Genomic DNA, 18015 nt, shown 5'->3' on the forward strand with positions numbered 1-18015 from the left:
ACATCACTATCTAGCCCCAAAGTAAGCATACAGAGTAGCTTGTGTTATGGGTACTAAGATAGTTGATATTATAATATTCATATTTATATACTACATATAAATACTTAGGTATATAATATATAAATACACACAGACACTGGAAAAAACCCATGCTCATCACACAAATATTTTCCAGTTGTGGGAATCGAACCCACGGCCGTGGATGCAGAAAGCAGGGTCACTACCCACTGCGCCACGCGGCCGTCAATAGATAATTAGTATTGGTGTGGTTTATAGTTACGGCGATCGGATATCACGACTGTGCATAAGGATTCGAGCCCTTTAGCCCTGATGTTTAGGACTCTGAGTCTATTTTAGAGCTCGGAGATTGGAAAGCCTCGAGCCGTAAAAAAGGCTCGACCCTTTTTTAGACTCGAGTCCTATTTCAGGGCTTAATTTTTTGTAGTCGTAGTTTAGACTGGTCTTCTGGATGAAGACTAGCCTTTTTATTAGAACGAAGCTCTTGCAGTTTACAGTGAATTAGCAGAAATTACCATTTCATATTTTAAGCAGATACCCATATAAGAAGTTATCTAACGATTTGTCTGTGTTTGACATGCAGGTTTATTTAAAAAAAATCCGCCATTTTAAACTTTCTTATTCCTGCACGGTATTTGTTCAAAATTGATATCAGGGCATTGCAAAAATCGAATCCAAAATTTGAATCCGAAAATCTAATCCATAAATCGAGTCCAAAATTAGAATCCAACATTCGAATCCAATAATCGAATCCAAGAACTTAAGGGCTAAAAGACCAAATAGCTTCGAGTCTAAATCTATTAATCTTCGTTTTTAGAACTTCGAGTTATTAACCGTTATTAACCGTAATAACAGTGAATGGTGTTACTGTGAAAACCTTTACTAATAGGTAATACGTATATTAAGATACTCTCGGGTACAGAAGTAATAACTGTCGCCTATACCAGAGCAGCATCTATCAACTCTCGGCCGCAAAGAACCTTAGCACAACTACAGAGGGCTAGTGGCAGTTTGATACTGTTACCGTCACGTAACGTAAACGCGAATTTCTAAGGAATTGAAACAGTGCAAGTCCATATAAATTTGCATAAACGTCAACGTGATAGTAAAAGTATGAAAATATTGAAAACTCCCACTAGGCACACTGGTCGTTTTAAGTAGGATGGTGCGGGTTACAGCTCGTTTCACTCTTGAAAGTTTGTCGTGATTCACGATAATAGTACCTACTTATTGTGAACGTCATACAGTTCACCTTTCTGTCTGTCACGGTACCCATGCTATCTGAAAAACACTTTATTCTTACATTATTTTAGACAAAAATAAACATAAAATCTATCTTTCTTAGACATTTCGCTATACTCATAACACGATCATGCCGCAGGCTGCAGGTCAAAAACCTATTCAGTGAAGAGGCCAAACAACATCAAAGTTATGTCTCGAGGGCAACTCATCGTCTTTTCAATGTATTTTCGGAGCATTTAGCTTCTTTAGACATGAAAGAGTCAGATTTTATCCGTTGAGAGATAAAGCATTGCAATTTTCAGCATAAAAAGCCCCCCGAAGTATTTTTTATTGCATTTTGTAAGATAGAGTTGGATGGTTACTTGGATGCAGAGGTTTCAATAAAGTATTTTTAACGGGGACGTTCCTACTCGCCAGACCACATGAGAGTCAATTTAGAAATTATAAAATTTTAAATTGACCCGAGCTGGGAATCGAACCTACGAACTTCGTTTCAGTAAAACTTTAGGGAGATGAGGGTTAACGCCACAGATTATCCAGCGTAAAGTAATATCTTCCGAGTGAACGAATAGCATTGCGAGACTATAATTATGCGATTTTCGATAAAACAAAGTACCTACTTAAATACGTTCGTATGACTGATTACAATCTCACCTTTCCCAACCCAGAGCTCGACCCCAGGACCTCGTAATCCAAAGTAATCCAACCACTGGGTAATTTGGCTGGACCACAGCGGGTATATTTTTTGAAATGTACAATCAATTTTGACGGCCTCCGTGGCGCAGTGGTATGTGCGATGGACTTACAAGACGGAGGATCTGAATCTGATCCCCCGCTGGGAAAATTGAGGTTTTCTTAATTGGTCCAGATCTGGATGATGGAAGGCTTCGGCCGTGGTTAGTTACCATCCTGCCGTCAAAGACGTACCGCCAAGCGATTTAGCGTTCCGATACGATGTTGTGTAAAAACTGAAGGATGTGTGGATTTTCATCCTCCGAACAAGTTAGCACGCTTCCCTCTTAGATTGCATCATCATTTACCATCAGGTGAGATTGTAGTCAAGGGTCAAGTCAAATTGGTGGTTGCCTTTGACGTCTTTGTCTTGGCTCTGTCAAGCAGGACATGTTTCTCGGCAAGTGAGTGCCTTTCCAAAGTTTAAAGGGACTTCACTGGGTTTGAAAATACGCTTCACTTTATAAAGATGCTCTTTTAGTCACACAAACCTTTACAGTTTTAAATTACTACCAAAAATGTGAGCTATAAAATTTCGAGCGTTCCAACGATATTTTATACAAGAGATATATATTAATTTCATTTAGTCGCTTATTAAATAACGAAAGTTATTAAAACAAATAATACCTAAATATTGTCTACAGTGTCGAGTTGTGTGTTCAGGAAGTGTAAAAACTATATATACTTAAATATCATAAAATGTAATGTAGGAAACAGTAGTCTGAGATGGATATGACGTCGCTGGATCTCGCGTTGGCTCGTGCCGACGCTAGATGGTGCGACTTGTTTCCGTAAATAATAGGCAGTTAGAGAGGGGTAGCGATCGGGCGGGAACGATTGGCGATATAAGGCGCTCGCCTTACTGTCTAGCTCATTCTTGTCGTGGCGTTTGATCCGTCCACACCTTTTGTTGGGTAATCCTTTATGGGTGATTTTGGGATAGGCGGGAAGATTGACTTGAGTGGAAAAGGGGAGTGTTAATTAACTGTCAAGGACGTCCTTAACCCTACATACAACGGTCACAAGTCTCCATTCAAGGTCATTCTCTTCCTTTATAGGGTTTGTTTTGGTTTCAGTTTAATTTGTTTATAATGTTGTCCTGAAAAATATTGTAAATTTTATATTTGTAATCCACTTCTGAGTCTGCTAAAAATAGAAAAGAAAAGAAAGAAAGAATATAAGTAAGTACCTAAATACAAAATAGGAGCACGTATGCGCTCAGTGGATTCAGCTTAATTCGGATCACTTTTTGCGGTGATTTTGTAGGGACGTAACATGTCTATAATATAAAATATCGTTGGAGCATTCCCACTTAAAAGTTAAACAATATCAAAGTTCAGAAGTTCAAGCCTAAATGATCTTTTATAAGAATTTTTGGAGCATTTTTCTTTAGTGAAACTCGTTCGCACAAAGATAAAGTATTGCAATTTTCATCGTACCGAAAGCCTTAACAAATACTTTTTTATTGCGCAATTATTGTTCGTGTGTATCTTGAAAGAGACAATTCATATTTTCGTTTATATCTTTGTTTACTGACTCTTTTATGAAAGGGTTCATATACATAAGTACTTAAATATCAGTTTTTATTTAATATAAGAAATTAAATATCACGTGTCTCAAACGGTGAAGGAAAACATCGTGAGGTAACCTGCATACCAGAGGCCAATAACCCACCACGCTGGCCCAATGCGGATTGGCAGACTTCACACACGCAGAGAATTAAGAAAATTTTCTGGTATGAAGGTTTCCTCACGATATTTTCCTTCACCGTTAGAGACACGTGCTACTCAATTTGTTAAAATGCACACAACTGAAAAGTTGGAGGTGCATGCCCCGGACCGGATTCGAACCCACACCCTCCGAAATCGGAGGCAGATCATATCAATCAGAATCATATCCACTGAGCTATCACGAAGTATAAAATGCTTACTGGTATTTTTTGAAATAAGCCGGACAAACCACCAACTAACGTACTTTGCCTAACCACCAATCAAGAACTAAAAACATCTGTGGTTTATTTGATTAAATTTTATCCGTAAAAAGCGCAAAATACTAAAAAGTACGAGCTTGTACATTTCAAAGTACATATTATTATAATATACGTTAGCGAAAAATTATTAACGTTGAATAGCGTAATCTTATTATGTAAAGTAGGTTCAGGGTAGCCATAAGTTTTTAGTTATAAATTAGGCCAGCTTTAGTATTTTTATTAGTTAATAATATGCATATTTGTGCCGAGGTTTATTTTTAGAGAAGAATTCTGTATTCCACCCGTATTCAATTATGCAATTATATATGTTTGTTTATATGTTAATTTTTTTCGAAAATCCATACTTTTCATTAGGTTTAAGTTTGTAATATAAAGATTTGATAGTTTAATAGTTCTACGTTACATTGTTATAACTTGAAAATGAAGCACTTAATCTTCTACCTATTTTCTTTCTTTTCTTATTTTCATTATCACTTTTACAAAATTTCTTAAAATCAAATACTACTAGTACCTGTTAAAAAAACCTTTTAGAGTTAAGTAGTGATTTTCAGACAAAAGCAAAATTATTCAATTATTTTTTGTCATTTGTAGTACTGCTAATTTTCTTATATTAATGGACATCCGCAAATAATGCAAAAAAAATTTTATGCAGTATTAAAATACATTGCCCTACCAAAATGTGATTTAGAAAAAAAATATACAGAATTCAAAACACAGTAGGTAGTGTCGTAGATTTTCCCCAATCATGGTCACCATACACTAAGTAGGCAGAGATTAGTGCAACGAGACACGAGCTTTTGAGCATTAACGTTATGGAGCCGCCTCGATTGTTACGAGCCTTATTTGATGTTTAAGATTTATTCTCGTTCCCAAAATATTCTCAACGTACTGAGAAATGGGTTTTAAGTATACAGAATGATCTAACATCTCAATAAGAGAAATATTATTTCAGCCATTTTGAAATAAGGTTAAGCCGATTGTACGAGTATATGTACATATTATATCTTCTATACTATACGGCCGCAACTCGCATCGTGTGGATTTTGGGTTATGATCCCTTGGGCACTGTTTCTTCCAGACGGGAACTATGATATTTTTATTATGTCTTTTGAGATAAAAGGAATCATATTTTAGCCTCAGGAAGCAATCTATCGCTGTACCAAATTACGTTATAGGATCAGTAGTCAAGTCAGAAATAGATAACAAAAAGAGAAACGAATATCTTAGCATTCCATGGATTCACCGTGCAGGTGCCGGGTCCATCGTGTGGTAGAGAGAAAAACACCGATCAAAGTCCAGGACTTGTGACTACTGGATGTAGGGTTAAGGAATTCCTTGATGATCGATCAACACTCTCCTTCTCCGCTCGTGTTGTTCTCTCTGCCTAGCCAAATTTGATAAGATCCTATTAGAGCAGCTTTCCGGTTTTTTTTACAGTAATTTGTTATTATTCGTAATTCTTACGGCTACAGGCTACACAACTTTACAAGTATTGAGAAACAGTCAGTCACGGCTAAAGCTTCTTAGATATAAATGGGCCCTATATAGTTTAATCGGTAAGGACCCTAAGGATTTACTTTTAACGATTAAAGATATACAATAAAGTAAAGTCATCTATCACTTACTCTTTCTGCTTTTTGCAAAAATAAATGGAGGTTTTTGTAAAAAATAATTGCTATAAAATTTTGGAAAATTCAAAATCAATAATTAAATAAAGTAGAAAAACTTAAAAAAATACAGTTACGAGGTTTTAAAACGCGTCTTGGTCTGAGAAGAGCCCACAACAAACTCAGCCAAGGTTTATTTATTTTTTGTTTACCACTAATTAAAAAAATATCTAGAACTACGAATAAGTACACTATCTACAAATAAGTGTTAGGTACATATTCGTATAGTAGTGCAGTTCAACACTAAGCTTTTTTTATCATATATTTTTAAATATGACTAATATTCCTGTTTCCCTTCAATTAATCGCAAAGGCTGCTATAGGAGAGGATACTATTATAGTCCAGCAGTTGAATTTGAACCCATTTACATTCAGTGTTGATCCGACCCGTAGAACAATTGAGGCTATGAATTTGTGCATGCTATGTTGTGTTTGTTTGTTTGACATTTAATTTTAACTTAATAAAAGGGACACCAAAATCATGGTTTCGTTTAGTTGACGTGATAGAGAGGTAGCTACGCCCTTGGGCTAAGAGATCAATACGCGTGGGGATTGACCTGGGCAAAAGGGAATACAGCAAGGCTCGTATAATAAAAAAAACAAATCACATGCTTTGCCCATAAGAAGGTTATATTCCTCTAATATATTTTGTTCCATTGTCCCTGAAATTTACGTAGATTTTTGTTTTTCTTACAACACTCAGCTCAAACCACAAAACGGATAGCGCTGATAGTCATGTAGGTTGCTATTATGATGTAGGCATCCGCTGAGAAAGGATTATTTTGACGGCATCCGTGGTGCAGTGATTGAGATTTACTTAATTGGTCCAGGTCTGGCTGGTAGGAGGCTTCAGCCGTGGCTAAGATGTACCGCCTAGCGATTTAGCGTTCCGGTACGATGTCGTGTAGAAGAAAAGGGAATTTTCTTCCTCCTCCTAACAAGTTAGTCCGCTTTCATCTGTTCCAAATTCAGGATTCCATTACATTCAAGAATATTATTAATTTGTAGTGGCACTTTCCAACTTCCAAAATTTACGAATTATCGGGTGATTTCTTGTGATTATTTAAAAAACATTCATATATAAAAACTTAAAGTATTTAAATTATTCGCAAATCGATTACAAAACACAACAAAAATCATCTTTCTACAACCAATATATTTTAGACCCTGACACATATTTTCTCTCGTATATCCGAGAGATACAATATATTATGTAGGAGAATACCACATAACCGTGATAAAAGATAGCATCTTTTTGTTCTTGTATCTTTTTGCGATGCAAACAGCCGGGAACATTTCTCTCGGTGAAATAAAATGTTTTGCGCAGGACAAAGGATGTCCTTTTAACATTTTTTATGACGCGGGAGTAATGAAATATCTTTCCTTCCTTGAACTTTTTGTTGTGGTTATAAAACCAGATACTAAGTATAATAATTTATACTTAGTATAGAAGATAATTTTACTCGGTGTAGAAGAAGAACAAGAAAACTATATATATATAAAAGAAAGTCGCGTTTGTTACACTTATAATTCGTGATCTGCTGAACCGATTTGGCTTAAAATTGGTGAAGAGGTAACTGAGAACCAGAAAAAGGACATAGGATGCTTAGGGTAGGGTAGGGTAGAGTAGGTATGGCAGTGTAGGTGTAGGGTGGGAGTATGATACGATAGGAGAAGGGTAGGGGTAGTGAAGGGGTAGGGTGGGAGTAGAACAGGATAGGGGTAGGGAATGAGTCAAAGCGAAGCTTGACCGGGTCTGCTAGTTATACCTAAAAGAAAAATTTAAATAGTAACAAAAGAAAATACATGTGCTAAAAGCAATCTTTTGCAATCTTTTACGGACCCCTGATGATAGTATATATATAGTTGGGAAGTCGGGAACATTATCGCCTGCCAATATGCACTAGCGAGATGGGTGTTAGCTCCATATTCCCTTTCCTCTAAAGGGGGAGAACTGGACCTGTAGCTGATAATGATAATGATATTTTTTAACCGACTTCAAAAAAAGGACGATTTTTGGAAAAAAAAAGGTTCTGAATTTTGCACGTGTGTTTTTTTAATGTTTGTTACCTCATAACTTCGTTATTTATTAAGCAATTTCGAAAAATATTTTTTTGTTTGAAAGAGTACACTTCCAGATTGGTCCCATTTCAGTTAAATAAAAATCGTCTAAGTGATTTTGTGTTAAAATCAAAATAACTGAAATACGTCTTTGAAGTCGGTTCCATTTTTATGTTAAAAAGATTATTTACATTCCATGTTATAATATTATACTTACATAACTATTGCTTTTTAATTCTAACTCATTCGAGCTTATATTTTATTAGTTAAAAACTTAAGCTCACCATGATGTTTCGATATGGGTTGACAGGCAATTTATAATAGTGTACCGAACCCTACTTTTTTGTAATACTTAATAAAAAGTAGTAAATCACTTGATTATGATTTCAGTGTTACTACGTACGTACAAACTCACAGCATATATTTTATTTATCTTTTGTTAAATCTATACTAATATAATGCGAAAGTAAGTCTGTCTGTCTATTACTTTTTCACGGCTGATCGGCTGAACCGATCAAGATGATTTTTGACATAATGGTAACTGGGACCTTGGAGCAAAAATAGGGTACTTTTTGACCCTAAAATAAAAATAGAATGGAATGAAATAGGGGTTGATAGTTTGTATGGATAGTCCTCCATTTCTAGAGTTACACTTTTAAAAAAATGTTTTAAATCATGAAAAAATACGAAATATTCTAGAATTTTAAAAATTTAACCTCCAAAAAGGTGAAATAGGGGTTGAAAGTTTACATTGATTTTCACGCGGACGAAGTCGCGGGCGTCCGCTAGTAATCAAATGAAATGGAAAACGTTCTAACTTCTTTCTTTATAATATCTTTATAGTTCTATCTCTTTTTATAATATCTCGAAGTACGTAAAGATTTTGTTAACTTACTCTTTAATTATGAAATATATAAAATTCCACATATTTTGATTAAAAAGTTAAATGGAAAACGAGAACAAAATGTTTTTACTTAATTAAATTTTTTGATCACAGCGCTTCCACGTAATTCAATTTGGTAAAGGACCACGCCTGGAATACTACTACGCATTAAGAATAATCAAATTATTTAGTCCTTGTATATTTCCATTACGAGGAAAAGAGTTTATATGTCAAGGTTTAATTTTCTGAAGATACTTCCTTTCCTACTTTATTTTTATCGAAGGCAATAAAGACACTTTTGACATTTTTCCTAATTTTCCTCCTTCAGCTTTTTTCCTAATGACAGTAATTAAAACGTGAGTTAAATAAAATCTCCGTCATAAAGACGTAATTAAGGGGCGTTTCCCGCTGTTCGTTCCGAAGGAATACTCCATTAATCAAATCATCGCCTGGCTCTATTTTCTAGAAAAAAAGGAGGAATATAAAACCTTTTCAGTTTACACACTTAAGGGGAGAACTACAAATAGTGGCACTTCCAGTTCTAAAGCTAACGTTGCCATGGTTACGGGACGCCGCAGAGCTTTCGCCCGCCCTCCGCAGACCGCAGTAAGCTCCCGACTTTTGGACTGTGTGGACGCTTTTACGACTGGCTTGTATATAAATCGATGTATTTCCTAAATTGTAAACAAAATTTTAATTATTAAAAAAAAAATTTTTAATTTAATTTAGTTTTTATATTTAATTTTACGCCCATTTGCACAATGACTGTATGTGACACAACTCTGAATGGACGTATATGGATGCAGTTCACGTGTTTTTCTGTGTGGCTCGGTGTGCTGTGCTGGTGAGCCATGAAGGCTTTCACACGGTCGGTGTGTAACACAGAAACATGACGTCACAGGAGCGCGCGAACATTTTCTCCGACGATGACGAGGACCTGGTAAGTTTGGCGGTATTACATAAGCCTATCCCCGCTTTTTGGGCCGCATCCAAAAGGGGCTCGACTCACTGTTACATAAACTGGAATCTGCAGTACCCGCTGAATATTTTGGTGCTATGAATAATGCAGTATGCCGTGTTACGTTTATTCCACGAGGGGGAACCCTGTGGCTTAAATTATAGCCACTTTTCGTAATTATCTTCACGGCTATATATAAATTGCCTTTTTAAAAATGTTTAGAATAATAAGTAATAAGTCTTTAATTATCTAAAAAATAACAATTTCATTTATAAATCTCACCAAACTAGAAATTTCGTGACTTAGGAACAGTCGATTCAAAAATTGTGCGTTCCTGATGTGTCAAATTTTCGTGTGTGTGTGTGGGTGTGTATGTGCGTGTGTGTTTGTGTGTGTGTGTCTGTTGTATGCGTGTGTGTGAGAGTAAATGACGCAAGCAATTAGTAAATATTACCTACTTATAAATTTCATAAAAGTATAATAATATGTACAAATAAAAATTAACAACAATAACGTAGGTAGGTATACTTATACATAATATTATGTTCGTAAGCACTCTGGTGACTGTGTTTCTAGGAAAAGACGTAAGAATTCTTAAAGTATTGTTTCAGATATTCCTAGGAATGGTGTATAACGTAATACGTAGCTTTTGAATATTTAATTATACTATTAAATGTACAAATTCATATGAATGACCTCAGAAAAGCTCAAACCTCAAAAATGCTCGTAAAAGTATAACTTTATTGGTAATTTTACTAATTAGGTACCCATTATCTAACAACTGAAGTAGGATAGCTCCTGCAAAATTTCTTGAACTACAGAAATTCGTTGCATTTTTTGCACGCAGGAGTTATGATAAACGTATAACGGTGGAAAGTACGTTCATAATAAAAATATTGTACTGAATATTTTATCTCTTGTGTATTATGTGTGTGTTTGGGTGTGTGTGTGTGTTTGTGTGTGTAAGTGATTCTGTTATAAAGCTAAATCTTCAGATCTATATTAAGAGCAAAATCTTTGTCTTACTTCGATATTGTTATTACTTTCTAAGCGACTTTTTGAAGTAAGTAGGAAAAAAGTAGCCTTCAAATAACGAATTTATTGCCTTCAAATAACGAATTATTTAAGACTAAGAATGTTAGACATTTTAAAATTTTTGTTGTTCACGAATTTCTTTTACACGAATTAAAAAAATACGTACAAAAAAAAACAACCTCTTTGTTAAAATAATATTTTATGTACCTATAAAAATACGGTATGTTTAAAAAATACAATGGTATCTTTTGTTATTTTCTGCGCAACTCACCATGGCGATGAAATGAAAATAAACATTATGTAATATACAATAATTAATTAATTACAACATAATGTTTTTCCTACATAACATCTAGATATTAGTTTTAATCGTTTCAAATTGATTATCGACGATCGATTCATCTCATCATTATCAACCCATATTCGGCTCACTGCTTAGCTCGAATCTTCTTTCAGAATGAGAGGTGTTAGGTCAATAGTCCACCACGCTGGCCCTATGCGGATTGGCAAACTTCACACACGCAGAGAATTAAGAAAATTCTCTGGTATGCAGGTTTCCTCACGATTTTGTTCCTTCACCGTTTGTGACACGTGATATTTAATTTCCTTAAATGCATAGTTGTCTTATAAAAACATGATACTTTACTAAGTTAGTAGTCTACAAGAATAGTTTAGGAACATAGAGGTATACCTATTATTGTAGAGATAATAATAGACCAACCTTTAACCTTACCGAACATAGATCTATTCTACATGTTACGGAACATTAGGTATATTCGTCCTATCGGAGGGTCAGCGGTGAATATATAGGGACAGTGGGACTAGACCTGTGAAATTTTAGAGGAGCTGCATTTTGTCAGGCCATACGTATGTCATAGTTAAGTAAGATAGCCAACTATGTAGTTTAGGGCATTGTGGCTATTGAAGGTAACAGATAACAAAGGTTCAGTCCAAATCCTACATGGTCTAAGTATAAAGCGTAATTTTTGAAGTGATAATTTCAGGAAGGGTAAACCGCTTCGTAACGTAACGCCTTGAACTTGACTCTGATCAATTGACAAAATGCCATTTACTGACTGTGTGATATCCACTAGTAAGCACTGTATGACATTTTTACATATAATCTCATTTCGGATTATGTAAACTAGCGTACGTCAATGATAGTGAATTAGCTTGCAGGGCCTATACAAACTTTATGCTTATTATATCAGCAGAACCTGGCGGTATCGCCCGCTTAGTTTCAATTCCCGCAGAAATACGGGGATGAAAACTGGTGAAAGATTTTTCTCGAAGAATCACTCCAGCAGTGTTTGAATTTATTCGTTACATACAAAAATACAAATATTTCCTCTTTATGATATAAGAAAGGGGGTCAGGCCGCCACAGGCTTTAAGATCAATATTTTATTCTATGAGCGCGTCAGCATTGAATAAGGCGCGCGTAGAATCAATGACGTAATACAGTAATCGCGTGACGTAGTTCAATAAAATCCTGAAATTTATTACACTTTATGTTCAGTCGCCACACATTCAGCCTTCCACAGGCTGTAGGTAGGTGCTTACCAGGGGCGTAGCTACCGCCGTGTCAATGATACGGGGCCCATGAACTTAAGGGCCCCCTTATAGTAGAGGAGCGGAAAAGAGGATTTTTGGAGTTACTCGAGCGCGGCAGATGAACATAGTAACTGCAAATTTAGCATCCCGGGCTCTCCTACTATTACGCGTAAAAGCAAAAATTAGTAAAATGTAATCCACAATCCCACTTAAGCGTTCGCCCAAAAGCTGGAAATATCCTACATGGGTTAAGTCACTGTAAAAGGTTATTTTCGAGCATTTTTGTATCTTCTGTAAGAAATCTTCATCAATAGGGTAGTTGACTCATATCAAATTTAATATAAACAATAATAATTTAATATAAACAATAATAATAAATAATAATAATAATTTTAATATAAACAATAATAATAAATAATTTCGTGTAGTAGGTACATGGAATAATGGTCCGAAATATATCGATAATAAAAGTTAAGAATTTCTTATAAAACTTAATTTAAATATCACGTATTTTTTTTAATTTTCCAAAGGTCATAAACGTTGTCGTCCATTTTGTGACGACACTAATTTACACACTAGACTGTCATGGCCAACAGGCGTTTTGCTCGTATTGTCAAAAACATGTTTAAAAACTAAAATTTTCATGTAATCACGTCTCAAAAAAATATGAAAAGAAATTTTTCAGTCTAGTAAAACGAAAATGAACTATTTAAGACCATTAAAAAAAAAGTGTCAACTAGCCTATTGGGCCCCCCAACTAATTTTGATACAGGGCTTTTCTAAGGCACGCTACGCCACTGGTGCTTACTGGAGTTTCCTTTGTCTTTCAAACGAAAACGTGAGATCCATAACAACTAATACCACCTTCGCAACATTCACGTGTGCTCCAAAACGTGTGGCTAACTTTAGAGTATAACTTTTACATTACTCATCTCATCTGTAGCGCTATTCTCTCTATCTCTCAATATTCATTATCATTAATAACCCATATTCGGCTCACTATTGAGTACGAGTCTCCTCTCAGAATGAAAGGGTTAGGCCTTAGTCCACGACGCTGGCCAAATGCGGAATTACAAGTAAGCCACTTGTAAAGTATAAAAAATAGAGTACACAGAGGCGGTTTCAACAACTGACGGTTTTGACGGCCTCCGGGGCGCAGTGGTATGCGCGGTGGATTTACAAGACGGAGTTCCTGGGTTCGATCCCCGGCTGGGCCTATTGAGATTTTCTTAATTGGTCCAGGTCTGGCTGGTGGGAGGCTTCGGCCGTGGCTAGTTACCATCCTACCGGCAAAAACGTACCTACCGCCAAGCGATTCAGCGTTCCAGTACGATGCCGTGTAGAAACCGAAAAGGGGTGTGGATTATCATCCTCCTCCTAACAAGTTAGCCCGCTTCCATCTTGGACTGCATCATCACTTACCATCAGGTGAGATTGTAGTCAAGGGCTAACTTCATCATCATCATCATCATATCAGCCGATGGACGTCCACTGCAGGACATAGGCCTTTTGTAGGGACTTCCAAACATCACGATACTGAGCCGCCTGCATCCAGCGAATCCCTGCGACTCGCTTGATGTCGTCAGTCCACCTGGTGGGGGGTCGGCCAACACTGCGCTTACTAGTGCGGGGTCGCCATTCCAGCACTTTGGGACCCCAACGTCCATCGGCTCTTCGAACTATGTGCCCCGCCCATTGCCACTTCAGCTTCGCAACTCGTTGAGCTATGTCGGTGACTTTGGTTCTTCTGCGGATCTCCTCATTTCTGATTCGATCACGCAGAGATACTCCTAACATAGCTCGTTCCATCGCCCTCTGTGTGACTCTAAGCCTTCTTATGAGGCCCATAGTTAGCGACCAAGTCTCGGAACCATAGGTCATCACTGGCAACACGCACTGTTCGAAGACTTTTGTCTTCAGGCACTGAGGAATTTCGGACGAAAAGATGTCGCGAAGCTTCCCGAATGCAGCCCAGCCGAGTTGGATTCGACGGTTCACCTCTTTCTCGAAATTGGACCTACCTAACTGGATCATATGTCCTAGGTATATGTATTCGTCTACAATTTCGAGTGCAGCGTTCTCAACTATAACTGGGTGGAGCGATACATGAGCATTACACATTATTTTTGTTTTGCCCATGTTCATTTTCAGGCCCACCTGTTGAGAAACGCTGCTGAGGTCATTGAGCATGGTACTAAGGTCATCCAGAGTCTGTGCCATGATGACTACATCATCCGCGAACCGCAGTTGAGTGATGTACTCGCCATTGATGTTGATGCCAAGTCCGCTCCAGTCCAGAAGCTTAAAGACGTCTTCCAGTGCGGCGGTAAATAGCTTCGGAGAGATCACATCTCCCTGACGCACTCCTCGCTGCAACTGGATTGGCCTCGTAGTCTGATCCTGAATACGGACTGACATAGTGGCGTTTTCGTACAAGCACTTCAACGCTTGGATATACCTGTAATCAATTCGGCATCTCTGCAATGACCTTAGCACAGCCCAGGTTTCCACCGAATCGAAGGCTTTCTCATAGTCCACAAACGCTAAGCAAAGTGGCTGGTTATACTCGTGAGTCTTCTGTATAACCTGCCGCAGCGTATGGATGTGGTCTATGGTACTAAAGCCTTTTCGGAAACCGGCTTGTTCGGGAGGCTGGAAGTCGTCAAACCTATTAGCGAGACGATTCGTAATGACTCTCGAGAACAATTTGTAAACATGGCTTAGCAGCGAGATGGGTCTGTAATTCTTCAGCAAGGTGTTGTCACCTTTTTTGAAGAACAGAACCACCACGCTCCTATGCCACGCCTCAGGCGTCGTGCCCTCGTGAATGACGGAATTGAACAATCGCTGAAGGACTTTAAGTATCGGTTTTCCACCCGCTTTCAGGAGTTCTGCTGTGATTCCGTCCTCACCTGGCGCCTTATTGTTCTTCAGGTGTTTGAGAGCCACACTAATCTCGTATAGGCTGACGTCCGGGATATCTTCGGTATAGTGTCGGGTCAACTTGGCTCTGGGGTCTTTAGCCAAATTGGCAACAGGCTGCTGAGTAGTCGTGTATAGCTGTCCATAGAACTTCTCGACCTCACTTAATAACTCGGGCTTGGAAGAAATTAGATTACCGTGTTCGGTCTTCAAACGCGTCAGCTGCCTCTGTCCAATAGACAGATCTCTGGCGAAAACTTTCGAGCCTCGATTATTTTCAATCGCATTTTTAATACGCTCGGTATTGAAATTTCGCAAGTCGCTGGTTTGCGACTTAGAGATCTGTCTACTGATTTGTCGGTATTTTGACGCATCTGCTGAAGACTGTAATCTCATTTCTTGCCTCTCTTCCATGAGTTTAAGTGTTTGGTCCGAGAACTTTTTGGTTCTTTTCGCACGGTGGGCTAACTTGTAAAGAATAAAAAAAAAAACTTCTTATTGGTATCGGATAGTCTAATCGTAAGTTTTGTCACTTTCTTACTTTATGTCATGACAAACACATTGATGGCAAACACAAAACTTGTGAATTTATCATCAGACATTATGAAAAGGTGGAGAAACGTACCCTTAAGTATTTAAAAAGTACTAAAGCATGAACGCGAATTCCATTTTTTCATTTTAATTCGTAATTTTGAAGCAATGTTATCCAACGAGTCCGCCCCAACGCTCGAGCTAAAGAAGGCTTCAAAATTCGGAGTAATATAAATTTTATTTTCATAATGCCTTTTCATATAATAATTATGTTTAAGCGTCGTATCAAGCGAGGTGGGTAGACTATGTAATTACGGCTCGAATTTTTGTAAGCAACGAAATTCTGCCCTGTGCCCTGAGCCGTGATAGCCCAGTGGATATGACCTCTGCCTCCGATTCCGGAGGGTGTGGGTTCGAATCTGGTCCGGGGCATGCACCTCCAACTTTTCAGTTGTGTGCATTTTAAGAAATTAAATATCACGTGTCTCCATCGGTGAAGGAAAACATCGTGAGGAAACCTGCATACCAGAGAATCATCTTAATTCTCTGCGTGTGTAAAGTCTGCCAATCCGCATTGGGCCAGCGTGGTGGACTATTGGCCTAACCCCTCTCATTCTGAGAGGAGACTCGAGCTCAGCAGTGAGCCGAATATGGGCCCTTGCTTATAGTAACGATAAATCTATTATTTTTTTATTCTTTACAAGTTAGCTCTTGACTACAATCTCACCTGATGGTAAGTGATGATGCAATCTAAGATGGAAGCGGGCTAACTTGTTAGGAGGAGGATGAAAATTTCCCTTTCGGTTTCTACCCATCGTCCCGTAACGCTAAATCGCTGAGAGGTACGTCTTTGTCGGTAGGGTTGTAACTAGACACGCCCGAACCCTCCCGAGCCCGAGTCTCCTCTCAGAATGAGATGGGTTAGACCAATAGTCCACGCTGGCCCAGTACCGATTTGCAGACTTCACACACGAATTAAGAAAATTCTCTGGTATGCAGGTTTCCTCACGATGTTTTGCTTACTTAAGTGCACTCAATTGAAAAGTTGCATGCCCTGGATCGATTTTAGCCCACACCCTCCGGAATCGGAGACAGAGGTCATATCCACTAGGCTATCACGGCTCAGAATTCTATTGCCCAGACAAAACTTGGTAATCTACACATGTTGTTGATTGGTTCTTGAAGTTGCTAAGTAAGCGATTATCCATTTAAGCAACAACATGCTTAATCAGATTTTATAGAAGTTGTAGTTGAAGTATGTTGATAATGTTGTTGATGATTAATCAGAGTTGTCCCAAATCCATCGATTATTATTAAAGATTATTTCTTGAAGTTGCAAAGCGTTCATCCATTTAAGCAACAATAAAAAAAAGCAACAACATGCTTCATCAGTTTTTATAGGCGTTGTAGTTGGAGTAAGACATTCTTGAGTTAACATGAACTATGTGGGAAACCGCGAGGCGTCTTTTAGCGGCATTTTTGCGTCTTTTAGAAATTTTGTATTATCTCCGAAACTATGTGACTAATTAACATACTGTAAAAGGCAAATCTTATTTCTATAATATCCTCTTGATTACAAAGTAATTCATTTTAATAAGGATTTAAGTTTAGTTGTTTAACTAATGACGTAAACCTTAGTATATGATTTAATAGTTATTTAAAGTCCGAAAAGTACTATATCTGCTAAAATATAAAAGATAGATATATGCTATTCCAACATTTTTTGTAGAAAATGATGTGTTCTGCAAAGTTGTAGTACATTATTTTATTCTAACATCAATAGTTTTTGCAGCGTACTCCATGTAAACAAAATTTTTGTACACCTTGGGTTACATTATTGGAGTTTCATTAAGGATTCCTAATTTTTTGAAAATATAATATAACCTATAGCCTTCCTCGATAAATGGGCTATCTATCACTGAAAATATTTTTCAAATCGGACCAGTAGTTCTTGAGATTAGCGCGATCAAACAAACAAACTCTTGAGCTTTATAATATAAGTATAGATTAATATAGATTAGGTACCCCGTAGCATCGCAACTTTTTGTTTGTCTTACAACGAAAAAGGAAAATGCTGAAAGCATCCCACCGCTACTCGCGGGGTAAGCAAAGTTTACCGACTCACCTTCAAAGAGATAACTTCGTAGAAAACTGACATCTGTTTAACACGCGATTCTAGTCACTATTCCCACAGCAATAATGTCTCTTATCAAACAAAGCTGATTAAATCAAAGGATTTGAATTACAACATTTTATGGACATAGAGCTTTTTATATGGATAGTTATAACTCAAAGGATGTAATTTGTCGGCGCAAAGGGAAAACTAGAAAGTTGCACAAGTTTCGAGGAAAATGCTTTACTTTTTTGGAAAAATGGTTTATAACCACTCCGTAATACTTTTTCTATGTTTTTTTAAATGCTTTT

General features: G+C 37.3%; 1 protein-coding gene across 2 annotated transcripts in view; it reads left to right on the forward strand.

The window, feature by feature from the left end:
• The first annotated feature begins 9187 nt into the window (after positions 1–9187).
• The window catches only part of LOC112055869 (transmembrane protein 151B-like), a 39712-nt gene continuing 30884 nt past the window's right edge, over positions 9188–18015 (forward strand). For both annotated transcript variants that reach the window (XM_052886126.1, XM_052886127.1), the window contains exon 1: positions 9188–9532. In XM_052886126.1, coding sequence (XP_052742086.1) covers positions 9482–9532 — 51 coding nt within the window. In that variant the 5' untranslated portion in view covers positions 9188–9481. The remainder of the gene's footprint in view (positions 9533–18015) is intronic.

The sequence above is a fragment of the Bicyclus anynana genome, chromosome 16, assembly GCF_947172395.1.
Source record: "Bicyclus anynana chromosome 16, ilBicAnyn1.1, whole genome shotgun sequence".
NCBI classification, from domain to species: domain Eukaryota; kingdom Metazoa; phylum Arthropoda; class Insecta; order Lepidoptera; family Nymphalidae; genus Bicyclus; species Bicyclus anynana.